The sequence below is a fragment of the Phasianus colchicus genome, chromosome 17 (genome assembly GCF_987193195.1).
Source record: "Phasianus colchicus chromosome 17, bPhaCol1.hap1.1, whole genome shotgun sequence".
In the NCBI taxonomy this organism is placed as follows: Eukaryota; Metazoa; Chordata; class Aves; order Galliformes; family Phasianidae; genus Phasianus; species Phasianus colchicus.
In genome coordinates, this window is record NC_143452.1 from 9,300,970 (window position 1) to 9,313,052 (window position 12,083).

The 12,083-nt window shown below is 47.4% G+C and overlaps 1 protein-coding gene across 1 annotated transcript in view; it reads right to left on the reverse strand.

Moving 5' to 3' along the window:
• Positions 1-4: 4 nt before the first annotated feature.
• Positions 5-12,083, reverse strand: part of LOC116226775 (peroxidasin homolog) — a 45,084-nt gene continuing 33,005 nt past the window's right edge. Inside the window, exons 15-24 of the mRNA XM_090151907.1 lie at positions 11,736-11,892; positions 10,322-10,430; positions 9,413-9,570; positions 6,219-7,722; positions 5,565-5,699; positions 4,880-5,088; positions 4,123-4,237; positions 3,667-3,760; positions 3,124-3,243; positions 5-1,864 (exon numbers count right to left, since the gene is read on the reverse strand). Of these exons, the coding sequence (XP_090008033.1) occupies positions 3,148-3,243; positions 3,667-3,760; positions 4,123-4,237; positions 4,880-5,088; positions 5,565-5,699; positions 6,219-7,722; positions 9,413-9,570; positions 10,322-10,430; positions 11,736-11,892 (2,577 nt within the window). The 3' untranslated portion in view covers positions 5-1,864; positions 3,124-3,147. The remainder of the gene's footprint in view (positions 1,865-3,123; positions 3,244-3,666; positions 3,761-4,122; positions 4,238-4,879; positions 5,089-5,564; positions 5,700-6,218; positions 7,723-9,412; positions 9,571-10,321; positions 10,431-11,735; positions 11,893-12,083) is intronic.

Here is a 12,083-nt window from a genome sequence, read left to right on the forward strand (position 1 = left end):
GGGGAAGGAGATGCCTTGCTCACTTAAGCATTTAGAGAGATTATCTGATTAGATCAAGCACCAACCATTTATGTCTTGCTGCTTTGAATGGGGACTTGGTAAACTTGTGGTTTGCAGAAGGAGACTGGAGACTGATTTACCTTTATTGACCTCTGCCAGATTAGATTCTCTGGTGGTACAAGCAAGAGACTGAGTGCAGCTGATAGAGAACATGCAAGGCTTTGGACCTTGATTTGCACCTAAATGAAAGAGTACTTCAACGTGACAAACATCCCCGAGGACTAAATGCTGCCTCTGAGCTTACCAGACATGCGTAACACACACTCATCACTGCAGCCTCTGTCTGCACAGGACATGCACACATGGCTTGGAGTCCCACGCCAGGAAATTGCTGAGAAATCACCACCTTTTTCTCCTATCTTTTTTATTTTCCTATTAAGTTCCAGGAGCATCTCTGTTGCTTTGAATCCCCTTGGTACTATCACACACCTAAAAAAAAAGGAGGAGAAGACGAGGGAAAGCGCGTTCATAAAAGATGTGGGTCCTTGCACTGGGGAAGGCAGGTGGGAGGACACAGGAAAAGCGAGAAAGATAAGGCACAGCTATCAAACAGATCAAGTATCTTCTCTCAGCCCCTGTGCTTGGCTTACACAGATGGATTAAGAACCAATCTGCCCACAGATATGCGGCTGTGGTGGATGCACAGGGACCTCAGTTCTAGCACCACTAAAAAGCACCTCCAAAGAGCAAGGAAACCAGAAGACCGGCTCAGGAGAGCTGGTAGCACAGTCCTGGTTTCGTTGCAGAGCACCTAGGAGCAATAAACACAAGCAGCACTTCGCATTCATCAGTGTGTCAAATACTGCACATCGTGTTCTCCAGTACTAATTGACAGAAACCAGCAGCTCCCCCTCATTAATGAGAGCGCCCATTACATCTAATTATCAGAGGTTCTGTTCCAGGTCCTGTTACATTTACACTCAAAACACATCTTCCAGTGAAGAGCCATTGGGAGTTTTTTTTTTTTTTAAAAAAAAAGAAAGAGAAACATAAATCCAATTAAACCTCAGAAGGGCAGAACCCTGGAGAATGCAGTTCGTGTCAAGGAAAATGTTTTTGAGCACCAGGCAAGCAACAGGAGGTCACTCATAGGGTCACAGCACTGAGGACGTGCCACCCATTATCAATTAGGTGGCAAAGCACAGCAGCAGGCCTCAGCATGGTGGTCTGCCACAGCCTGACTTGAAGCACCCAAGCAGCTGCAAGACTTCCCCAGGCTCTGAATCCAGTTCGCTGCTGCTGGCATGGACCCAGCCCAGCCCACACAGTGCTTTCCAGGGCCCTCAGGTTCCTTTTGGTCTTTCTGTTAGCATTAGAATATCTCATGCTTGTTCAATTTTCCTTTTTTCAAACCACATACAGATTTTTCCAGATGTTTCCTGGCTTGAACATAGTGCATCTGAGAGAGGCTTTGTCTCATAATGAATTCTTTCAGTTGACATTTCAGACCAGGGTTGAAGATGATGTCAAGGATGGATGGGAAGAGAAGGGCACAATGGTGAATCTAAGGCAGCTTCAATTATCCTCTATTTCTTGAGGACTGTGGAAGAAAGTGGCATCTTGGCACCATCTAGCAGGACAGTGTGGTGGCAGAGCCCATCCCCAGAGGCTGACAAGGGCTGGAACGGTGCAGGGGCTGAGGGGCTGCAGTGCAGGGCTCAATACAGGCAGAAGGACAGCTGTTCTGGGACAAGAGGTGGCACAGGAGGTGGCAGAGCATCGTGGGGGCTCATGGGTTGCTTGGATCCCTTGAAGGATGGGTTGGACTGGCTGACAGAGAGCAAGAGCACAGATCACCAGATACCTGGAACAGCACAGAGAAGAGAAAAACTTTGTGAGAGGCAGAGATCACCATTCGTATTGTGCCTGAGGCACATGTGATTGCAGCACAAGAACAGCAGTAATCCTTTAAAACCACACAAATGTATCTCAGAGACCCTGTAAACCCCCTACAGTGCTCTTCAAGGATCTGCAAATGATGTCAAAGAAAAGCCAATTCTTGTGGGTAACACTGCAGCCTATGGCTGTCAAATTTCTTAATGGGATCAGTATTCAAGTACAAATCCACATACCAAATCAGGCTGGAAAACGGCATGGTCAGTCTACAGGCTTCTCTTTCTGCTTTCCACAGAGATTATCAGCACAGATCAGCCTTGGTGTGCCCTTCCCATTAATCTAACTTCCAGTGGATGCTGCTTCTAGCACAGACTGCCTGGCAGGACAATGCTTCTGCATAACTCCTCTCATCCATGAAGTAGTAATTTGTAACACGTAAAAACTATCAACCACCTGCTCCAGACTGGCAGGTTCCAGTGAGATGTTCAAGGCTGCAGGGATGTCCATGGAAGTGGCAGGAAGGGAGCTCAGCCTGTGCTCACTGTGACCCTGAACACAGGGAACCAGAGGTCTTGCAGGCTTCTGCCACTACTGGCAGTGCTTAGACTGACTTTAGAAATACAACAGCCTTGCTACCTTGGCTGGAGCCGAGCAAATATAGGATTGATGCTTTCAGCACAAAGGTGCACAGTGATTCAGTCAAGGGGGAAATCTCTGTCAATATGTAAGCAAATAATGGATTGCTCCATGTGCCGAGATGTCCTCGTTACCTTGAGGAGAAACCAGTCCATCTGCTCCATCACTGCACTTTGTACTCTCTCTCCCCACAAAGGTCCTCTGGAGGCTGCTGGGTTTGGGGTTGTGGCATTAAGTGCTGCTAGAAGAAACCTACCCACATCCCTGGAGAATAAACCTCAGACACCTCACCCAGTCCACAGAAGTCCTATACTTATGTCTTTCCCCATCTTTGCCAAACCAGTTCTTAAAAGACCTCCAGATATGGATATGCCACAAGGTTTCCAGACAACTCATTCCAGTGAGTCACTAATCATTACTGTTAGAAATGGTGTCTAACCTGCTGCATTTAAGCCTATTACCTCATCCCATTCATCACTGGATTGCTCCATTCCTTACTGCAAGTCTTTTCTGTATATGAAAGCTGCACAGCTGTCCCTCCACAAAGCCTGAGCCACCTGCAGGACCCTGGCCCAGAACAAACACACTGACCTCATATATGAGGAGGCAACACGGTCAACTTTTTCTCCATTTGTCCCCAGTCTTCTTCCCCTGTTCATACATGCTGGTGTTCCTGTGGTGCCACCTCAGCTGGCTCCCTAGTACATGCACCTGGTGGGGATGAAAAGCAGATCTTAGTAGAGCCTGCACTATTGGATAGAATCATAAAATCATTCGAGTTGGAAAAGACTTACAAGATCAAGTCCAACCATCAACCTGACCTACCAAGTCCTACCACTAAACCACATCTTCCAGGGCCAATGCTCTTTAACTTGTCCCAGATGTGAGAAAAAAGTGCTAGCTCAAGTCACTTGCAGTCTCACACTTGTGCTTTCCCTGCAGTTGTCGAGGTCTGAGCTCAAAGAACTCAGAATTCTCTCTTCTCCCAACTCTTTATCTGCTACTAGTTTCCTGTGATCCTAGGCTACTCCCATCCAGTGGTTGCTCCTGGATCTGGAGGGCACAGAAACTACTCAGCAAACAGCTAAATCCTGCTCTCAGGCTGACTATGAATACTGGGGCACACAGTTTTACCTGTTTCCGTAGGGAAGTGACTGCCTTCTCCAGTTCAGCCACAAGGGATTCAAGATTCTCTCTGGAAGAAGAGCTTGGAGAAGGCGCCTCATTGCTGGGGTGAGGGATGAAAAGGGAAAGGAATTACAGAAATGATGACTTCCTGGATTAGAGAATGATTCTGCCTTCTCCAGCATCAGCCACCAAATAACAAGACGGGCGCTGAAGAGCCCAACTACTGTTTTGTCTTCCAAGAGATGTCAGTTAAACAGCCACTCAGTGGTACCCTGATCTGCCCAAATATTTAAAAAGCAGAGTCCTGTTCTCTGCTAAAGTGTTGGATAACTTTGATCAAACTCTGCATTTACTTACTGAAACACTCCTGTGCAAAATGCCAGTGTTGAAGGCATGAATGGACAGAGTAATTAACAACTTATCTTACACTTCTGAACAGAGGTCAAAAGTGTTAATATCCACCTGGGGGAGGCAGGCTTGTGCATGGCAGGGTTTTCTTCAGGGTAGCTGAATCCAGGAGATCTCTTGCTTCGGAACCGCTGAGAAAGAGCCCTGAATTGCCCACGTGTTTGGCAGTCTAGGGAAGGAAACAAACAAGCATCGAGTCATTAAAGTTGGAAAAAACCTCTAAAATCCCCAGGTCCAACTCCAACCCACTTCACCATGCCCACCAGCCATGTCTCTCAGTGCCACATCCCCACAGTTCTTGAACACCTCCAGGGACAGTGACTTATCACCTCCCGGGGCAGGCTGTGCCAATACTTGACCAAGGAAGGGAAAGCTTGTGTTGAAATATAGAGCCATTTGGCTTAAAATGAAACATGAAGAGGGCAGTGCTGCTCTCCTTCACCATTCAGCCTTTACGCATCTCATATGGCAGAATGAAGGATATTAATTGTGTATAGATTCTTATGTGTTTGTAGCCAGAATATCACACAAAGAGACTATGGTAGGATCTTCAGTTTAATGGAGGAGCTTTGCAGACTCTCAAACACAGAAGTTCAGTTATGGGATCACTATGCCCACATTCTGTTCAGTCTCACTCCCTAAGCACCAGCTGCCAGAGAGAGAAGCCCTGAACAGCCTCAATGGTCCTTCGGTCAGATTTGATGCATTGAATTTCATGGTGTACCATAAAACCAGGCTCCTGACCCTTCACATAAAAAGAGATGGCATGTGACAATGCCACCTCACAGCACAGGCACAGCCTCCTCCCTACCCTCACAGCAGTCCTGCCAAAAGCGGAGGTCCACAGCAGGGATCTCCTCGCAGCCCACCATGCCCTGTGGGTACGATGCCACACGGAAGACGTCCCTCTGGAGCTGCTGGATGTGGTCGCTGTTGTCACAGATGACACGAGCCAGGGACGACTGTCTGAGCTGAGTCAGCTGCGCCGGCGTGAAGACTCCTGGGTTCTCATACCAAAACCTGCAGGGCGTTGTAATCACAGCATGAGTAAGGAGAGGAAAATGGCAGAAGAGCTCCTCTACATCTGCATGGCAGCACCCAGACACCCAAAGGAGCTTTTATTCTGCTATCGGGCAGCTGTGAACACAAAATTCAGTACAGTGAAGCCAGGAATCGCTGTGAGCTGCAGAACACGAGCACCCATACATACAGCCCTGTGCAGGGGAATCCCAAGGCACATGCACAAGGAGCAAATTGGGAATCAGAAGGAAGATCCTACAGATATTCTCTTGAGGAGACATTATTGGTGGAAAGGGAATTGCTAAATCATGAATGCACACAACGAAAGTAACTGTGACAAGTCCTGAGCAGAGGAGACCCTTCTTGCTATCGTAAGACAAAGAACAATCAAAAATGACAGGTTCTGTTCCTTCCTTGCTCCTCACAGGGAGCAAATCTCCCCAAACAGAATGTTGAGTTGACTTTGATGATAATACCTATCTCCATCCCTCAGCTTCCTGAACTGTGTTGTTAACAGGCACATCAGCGTTGGTCCAACTCTGGTACCAGGGACAAGATCCTCCACCATCAGGGCTGGAAACAGGTCAATATTTTTGGTAGTTCCATATAAGCTGAAGGATAAATATATATATATATATTAAAAAACAAACAAACAAAAAAAAAACCACACACACAAGCATTTAAAAACTATCAAAAAGTAAAGACAAAAATTTGATCCTATTGTAGGCATGTGTATGACAGGAAGTAATCTAGAACATATTTCTAATTTGGTGTTATCTAAAAGACACTGGGATAAAGGTCTGTCTTGGAAAGAGTAAGCTAATAGCAGCCAGTTCAGGCACTGCAGTTTAGCCTCTCTGGAAAATAGCTCCAAGGCTCAGTCTGCTCCCAAGCTACACTACAGCAGTGCCTGATGACATTTTGCTCACAAACAGCCTGATCACTTGGAGAGACCTTATTTCTCTTACTCCATTCGCAAACCACAGCTACTAACTTAACCCAATATCTGTGGACAGCAATATCTGGTTATTCGATAGGAAGGTTATTTCACTGATGCTCTAGGAGGAGCAAAATCTTTTCACTAGCTGATCTCCAGTGATTGTAATCCCTCTGAGTCCAGGCTACAGTACCTCCTGAGTTTTTCCCTGATCTCCAAGTTCTTTATCTCATTTCTGAGGTCCTCAAACTCCTGTGCAGATGAGAGGTTGCAGAAGACCCTGAAGTCATTGTAAGGTGGGATGCCATGGTCTCGTCCTCTCTGGATATTGATAGCAGCCAAGTCCAGGGAGACAGAGTGTGCCATGGAGAAGAGCTTCTCTGTCAGCTCCATGTTGAGGAGTTCTGAAGGGACCCTCATTTTCCCAGGAACCCCAAAGAGCCCACGGAGGAGTGGATCAATCCCACCCTCCTGCGTGATCCTGAAAGGGGAGAAGAAGGCCTTGTGCAGGGGGACGTGGCCCTGGCGGATGGGCTGGAAGGTTTCATTCAGTCGGTACAGGATGGGGTTGATCAAAGTGTGCCCAAAGCGGAAGGCAGCAGTGGCGAAAGCGTTGAGAATCCCCGCGTTGACGTTGGGGTCATAGCCTTTGTACTCACCCAGCATCTTCATTCCTGCTTCCCCAAGGATCTTGGGGAGCCATTGGGCATAGGTGATGTGCTGCATCTGGGCACCCACGATCTTCCGCGCCTCGTGGTACAGGAGGTCTCCATCCCAGTGGGGATTGAGGACAGACAGTTCAGCAGCAATGCGGTTGTGCTCCCTGAACCACAGCGTGTGCATGGCCGTGAGCCCTAGCTGCTCGTTGGCACGGTGGTCTCCAGCCAGGAAGCATGGCACAGGACTCTCATTCTCATCCCTCATACATTCAGTGGGAGGCCCCACAGCGAAGGGCAGGAGGTGCTTCCCCGAGCTGGGCACCATCCTCCCTCGCTTCAGTAATCCATTCTGGTTGCTCAAATCCCGCAGCTCACGTGATTCCTGCTCGGTGCTGCCATACACATTGGAGGCATCGATGTAAGAGGTCAAGTGATTGATCTGCTCCCTGGCGTAGACAGAGTTCATCAGCAGGGAGGTCATCCCGCTGCCACACACGGGGCTGGAGCGCACAAAGAACATGCAGCGCCCATTCCTGACGCGTGGGTCGTTGGCGGGGATCAGGACAGAGAAGCAGGGTGGGTCATTGCTGCACACCTGGCTGCAGGGTGCTCCATCTGAGAAGCGGGACATGCTGATGGCTGCCACCGTCTGGTCCATGTCATGGTCCAGAAACTGGCCCCACTGCATGAGCATGTGTGTGAACTGCTCGTCTGGGGTAATGGTCTCAGTCCCGACCATGGCAGTGGAGACAAGCCTGGGTAAGGGAAGGGGCAGGTCCCTGGCATCTTCTGCCAAGGAAAACCCCCGGGGGAGGTTAAATCCGTTCTGGTAAGCAGGTTTCAGGAGCCTCTGGAAGGCGGTGAGAGAAGCACCCCACATCGGGTGCTGCAGGTTGTTGCAGGAACCATCGTGGGTCCTGTATTTCTTGTGGAAGCAGATATCGGAGCAGTTGGGTGTGCGGCGGTGAGCAGAACAGCCAGACAGGTTGGCAATCATGTTCAGGTAGTGAGGAGACACCAAATCGTTGTAACGATAGCCTGCAAATGGAACCAACAGGGCAGTGTCAGAGCCAGTGGGCCATCTGATTCCCATGTCAGGGTGCTATTGAAAGCCTGCTTCTGGGATTCCCAGGATGGGCATGGAAAGACTACATCTCTAAGCAATATGTGATTTACAGAACATATGGAAGCATAAGATAACATCAGACCCATAGAAAAGAAAAGAAATGGAAAAGCATTTAAGTGTGAACTGTGCAGAGATGGAAATCAGAACTGCTGAGATTTGCAGACCAAACAGCAAGGCGGTTTGGTTCCCGTTCTGCAGTCAGCACTGGGGTCATTTCACATCTCTCTGGGTTAATGCTGCAACCCTGAGCACCACTGATCACCCAAACTCTACGTGACGAGCAGCAGGGAAGCTGTTGGTGACTTGGTGATGTGCTGAATAATGCTGCGGTGTATGCAGGAACAGGGAGAGGCTGGCAGGGCAATGAGCCCAGACCTGACCTGCAGCTTGCAGGGAGATTCCCTGCAGCCTGGAGTGGATCCAGGCATAAAGTATTTATGGCCCAAACATACATGCCTGCTACACAATGACTAACACACATAGGTAGCAATGTGCAGTGGATGGAAATGTCCAAACACAGGAAGGCTACTGCAGGATGCTTAGATCTCTGCAGGGATCTGTGGGGAGGTTTGGGCTGGATATCAGGGAATGGTTCTGCACCAGAGGGTGTTGGGCATGAAACAGGTTCTCCAGGGCAGTGATCACAGCCCTGAGCTGCCTGAATTCAACGAGCATTTGGACACTGCTCTCAGGCACATGGTCTGATTTTTGGGTGGTCTTGTGCAGAGCCAGGGGTTGGACTCGATGGTCCTTAGGGTGCCTTCTCAGGGTGTTCTACAATTCTGTGATCTCTGGCCAGCACAGCACCGTGGTGTTCCACTTCTGTGGTGCTTATATCTTGTACTAAAAAGAGGAATCTGAGTGGCTGGGACATGTGGGAGTTTGTAGCTAAGAGGTCAAAGTCCTAAAAGACCACACATAGCAAAAATCAGGAGTAAGATCCCCTTTCTCTATTCTGAACCCAAACACACCACAGTTTTCAGTATTTTGCTTGTTGCCACTTGGAAGGCAGGAAGTCAGTATGGATATCAGGAAAAATTTCATATCTGAAACAGCAGTGATGCAGTGGCACAGGGAGGTGGCGGGGTCACCATCCCTGGAGGTGCTCCAGAGCTGTGGAGATGTGGCACTGAGGGATGTGGGCAGTGGGCACAATGGGGTTTGCTGGGGGTTAAACTTGGGGATCTTGGAAGTCTTTTCCAAGCTTCATGATTCTATGAAATGTCTCTGACCAAAAGCCAGACCCACAGAGGCACTCTGATGCTCTGCCCCTCTTTGGAGCTGTGGGAGTAAGACACGTGAGTGTTTATAAGGATCATCAATGCCTTCATAGACAGTCAGGAAATGTTTAGCAAAACTGAACTACTCTCCTGAGCGCTGAGCTGGTTCAGCAGCCACACAACCCTCTGGCTGTTATGACACCTATGAGATCTTAGATAGAACTGCAACCCAGACAACACATTTCTTACCATACCTATAATCGATGGAGACATTTTGGCACAATACTGCACAAGACTTTTTACATTTTCTGCATGCCTACACGCTGTTATTTTAATTTCATTCTACCCACGTCGTTAAGAAGGAAAATAAAATCTCTCTTACCTGTGACATTCATATCCACAATCAAACCTTGCTGCACGTGCTCCTGAATCAGCTGCAAAGTCCTTTCAAAGATCTCACCTGCCCTGGCTGTTTCAATGGTGTAAGGATCCCGTGGGTAGCGGAAGAGGGCCAGCAGGTCGTTGGGTGTCTTGGGGCGTCTGTCCCCAGGAATTAAGAGAGACAGAAGAACATCAAAATAAACACACAGCGCTCAGAGCAATGGGAATCAGGTTCTCAGCCTGCCTTCCTGCTTGACCTCCAAAACCAGTGCACATAAATGCAGCTAACCCACATATTACAGATGATTAAAGAAAGGATATTTTTCCCTAGGAAAGTAAACATATTTAATTTTCCTGGTATTTGTGTTTGTTTGTTTGTTTGTTTTCTTTTCTGTAGCCATTTATTTTTCAGTCACCAAAACCCAGAGGTTTGGGGCTTAACTGTTTATTGTTTCAATAAAAAACATATTTTGGAATGGAAATGGAAGGAATTTTCATTCTCTTCGATGTCATTTTTCATTGAGGAAATGCTAGGAATTGTATCAGCATTTCTCTTGTCCTGCACAAAGTCTGCTGCACTCACAAAACAACTATGCTGATTTACTTTTTTCTGTGTCCTGTCTCTGGGCCAACTCCAGTTGACCAAATGCATGCAGTAGATGTATGTAATGTAAGAAGTGCTATTAATATACCAATTTTTTCCAGGATCCCAAACACCTTCCTGTTATGAAGTTCTAGCCCATCCTTACATCTAGATGGCACAGCTTCAACCTTCAATACCCTGGACAATACAGTAGCTTTCATTTGCAGATTGTCAATGATAAAATGAGATTTCAGAAAGCTTCGTTCAGTGCCTCCTGTCCCCATCTCTCACACTGAGATGTGAGATCCTGACCCCTGACACATGTACCTGCTGAACAGCTCAGTGCGTGTTGAATTGATGGCATGGTCCACACTGCTGATGGCTTCCTGCAGGGATGTGGCTACAAATGTGTCACCACTGCGACCGACGTCCGTGGCTTTCCAAAGCAGAAAGAGAGAATAAACACTGTGCATTTACCTGGATATTAATTTGTCTTCCAAGCTCAAGAAAATTTGTCTGAGGGACAGGCACCAAAGTAACTCTACTGCAAGTCAACCTGCATTTCCATTTGCAACTCAACCACCACTAAACTTTGTTTTTGTTTTTCTATCAGATATTCTAAAGAAGAAATTAAATTAAATTCTGATTTTTAATTTAATTAATTAAATTAAGAAGAAAAAGAGGTGATGTTTCCAGGAGATGGCTGTGCAACACGCATTCAGAGTCTGTTCCTGTACAGCTGTGCAAATGAACGCCTGCTTTGGTTGGTGGTTAAACTGGAAAAAGAACATGTACAAATCTCAGTGGGTGAACTGAAAATAATGCTTTTATTTCCCACAAAGGACATTTCTAGAATTCATGACATTCATCTGAAGGCATCACTTAGATGTTAATTTTCCATTTGTGGGACACTTCTAATTCAACTCGTTAGTGCATCAACACCACCATTTTAAAATAAAAATGAATACTGATGCTTGGATACCTTCAGAAGTAAATGATAAATTCCTAAAAAATGCTTTTTTTTTTTTTTTTTTTTTTTGAGCCAGGGCCTTTTTCACAGCAAAGCAGACCAGTCTTTATTTGAGCACTGGCATACGCATGCAGCAGGCAGTGGGGAAATGAGGAACAAACCAAGAATAAATCACAGAAATTATCTCAGGAATAATTTCAAGTAACAAAGAGTTTTCAGATTATTTTCAGCCCCTTGCATACAGTCCCTGAAAATGATATTAATTTCACCTAATAAGCTGCTCACTATTCCTGCTGGTAATTCCTACGTGCTCAAGTAAAGGTCTCTACTCAGATCGTTAACCTCATTGTTCGCCTTTGCATTTTTGCCCCTCATCAGTTCTTCCTTTCCCTCTATGAGGCACAATGCCACACTTGACCTCTGCTTTGACCAGCAGAGGAGTGCTGCTCTTCTTTATTCATTCCACTTTCCCTAATGCACAGAGCAGTTGCTTGAAAAGCAGAGGCTTATTGCCCAGCCTCTGGGGACAGAGGGAATGTTTAAGCCCCTGCTTTGCACTAAGAGCTGTTCTCCCTTTCCCTTCCTGGTGTGTGAGATTGGGGTCAGACGTGGGAGCGTGCTGGCACATGCTAAGAAGGTTCTCCCCCTCGTGTTTGTGAGCAACCTGCAAAGCTAAAGAAATAAGTTTTCATCCAAAGTACAACCATCAACACTGCGTAAACCTCGCTTTGCATAAGGGCAAAAAGGAGCAGCAGGAGGAGGTAACACTACCGGTGATGGTGAGCTGCATGGCGCTGGAGGTGAAGCCAAAGGGGTTCCGTGCTATGCACTCATATCTGCCCTGGTCAGCCACTCCAAGATCCTGGATGGAGAGGGTCCCGTCCTGGCTCACGTGGAACTTGCCGCTCTCCGTGATCTGAATCCCCTCCTGTTCAAAAAGACAGAAACTGTGTCAGCGTGGGGGAAGCTCCCCTGCATCCCAGCCTTCAGCAAACTGGATGCGATGAGCCAACGTGGCCACCAGATGTTAGCACTGCTCTTCGAAAGAAAGAAAGCAGAAAGCCATCCGAGGACAGCTGCTGCTGCCTGGAGCCACTGCGAGGTGCTCAGCTCCTCCTG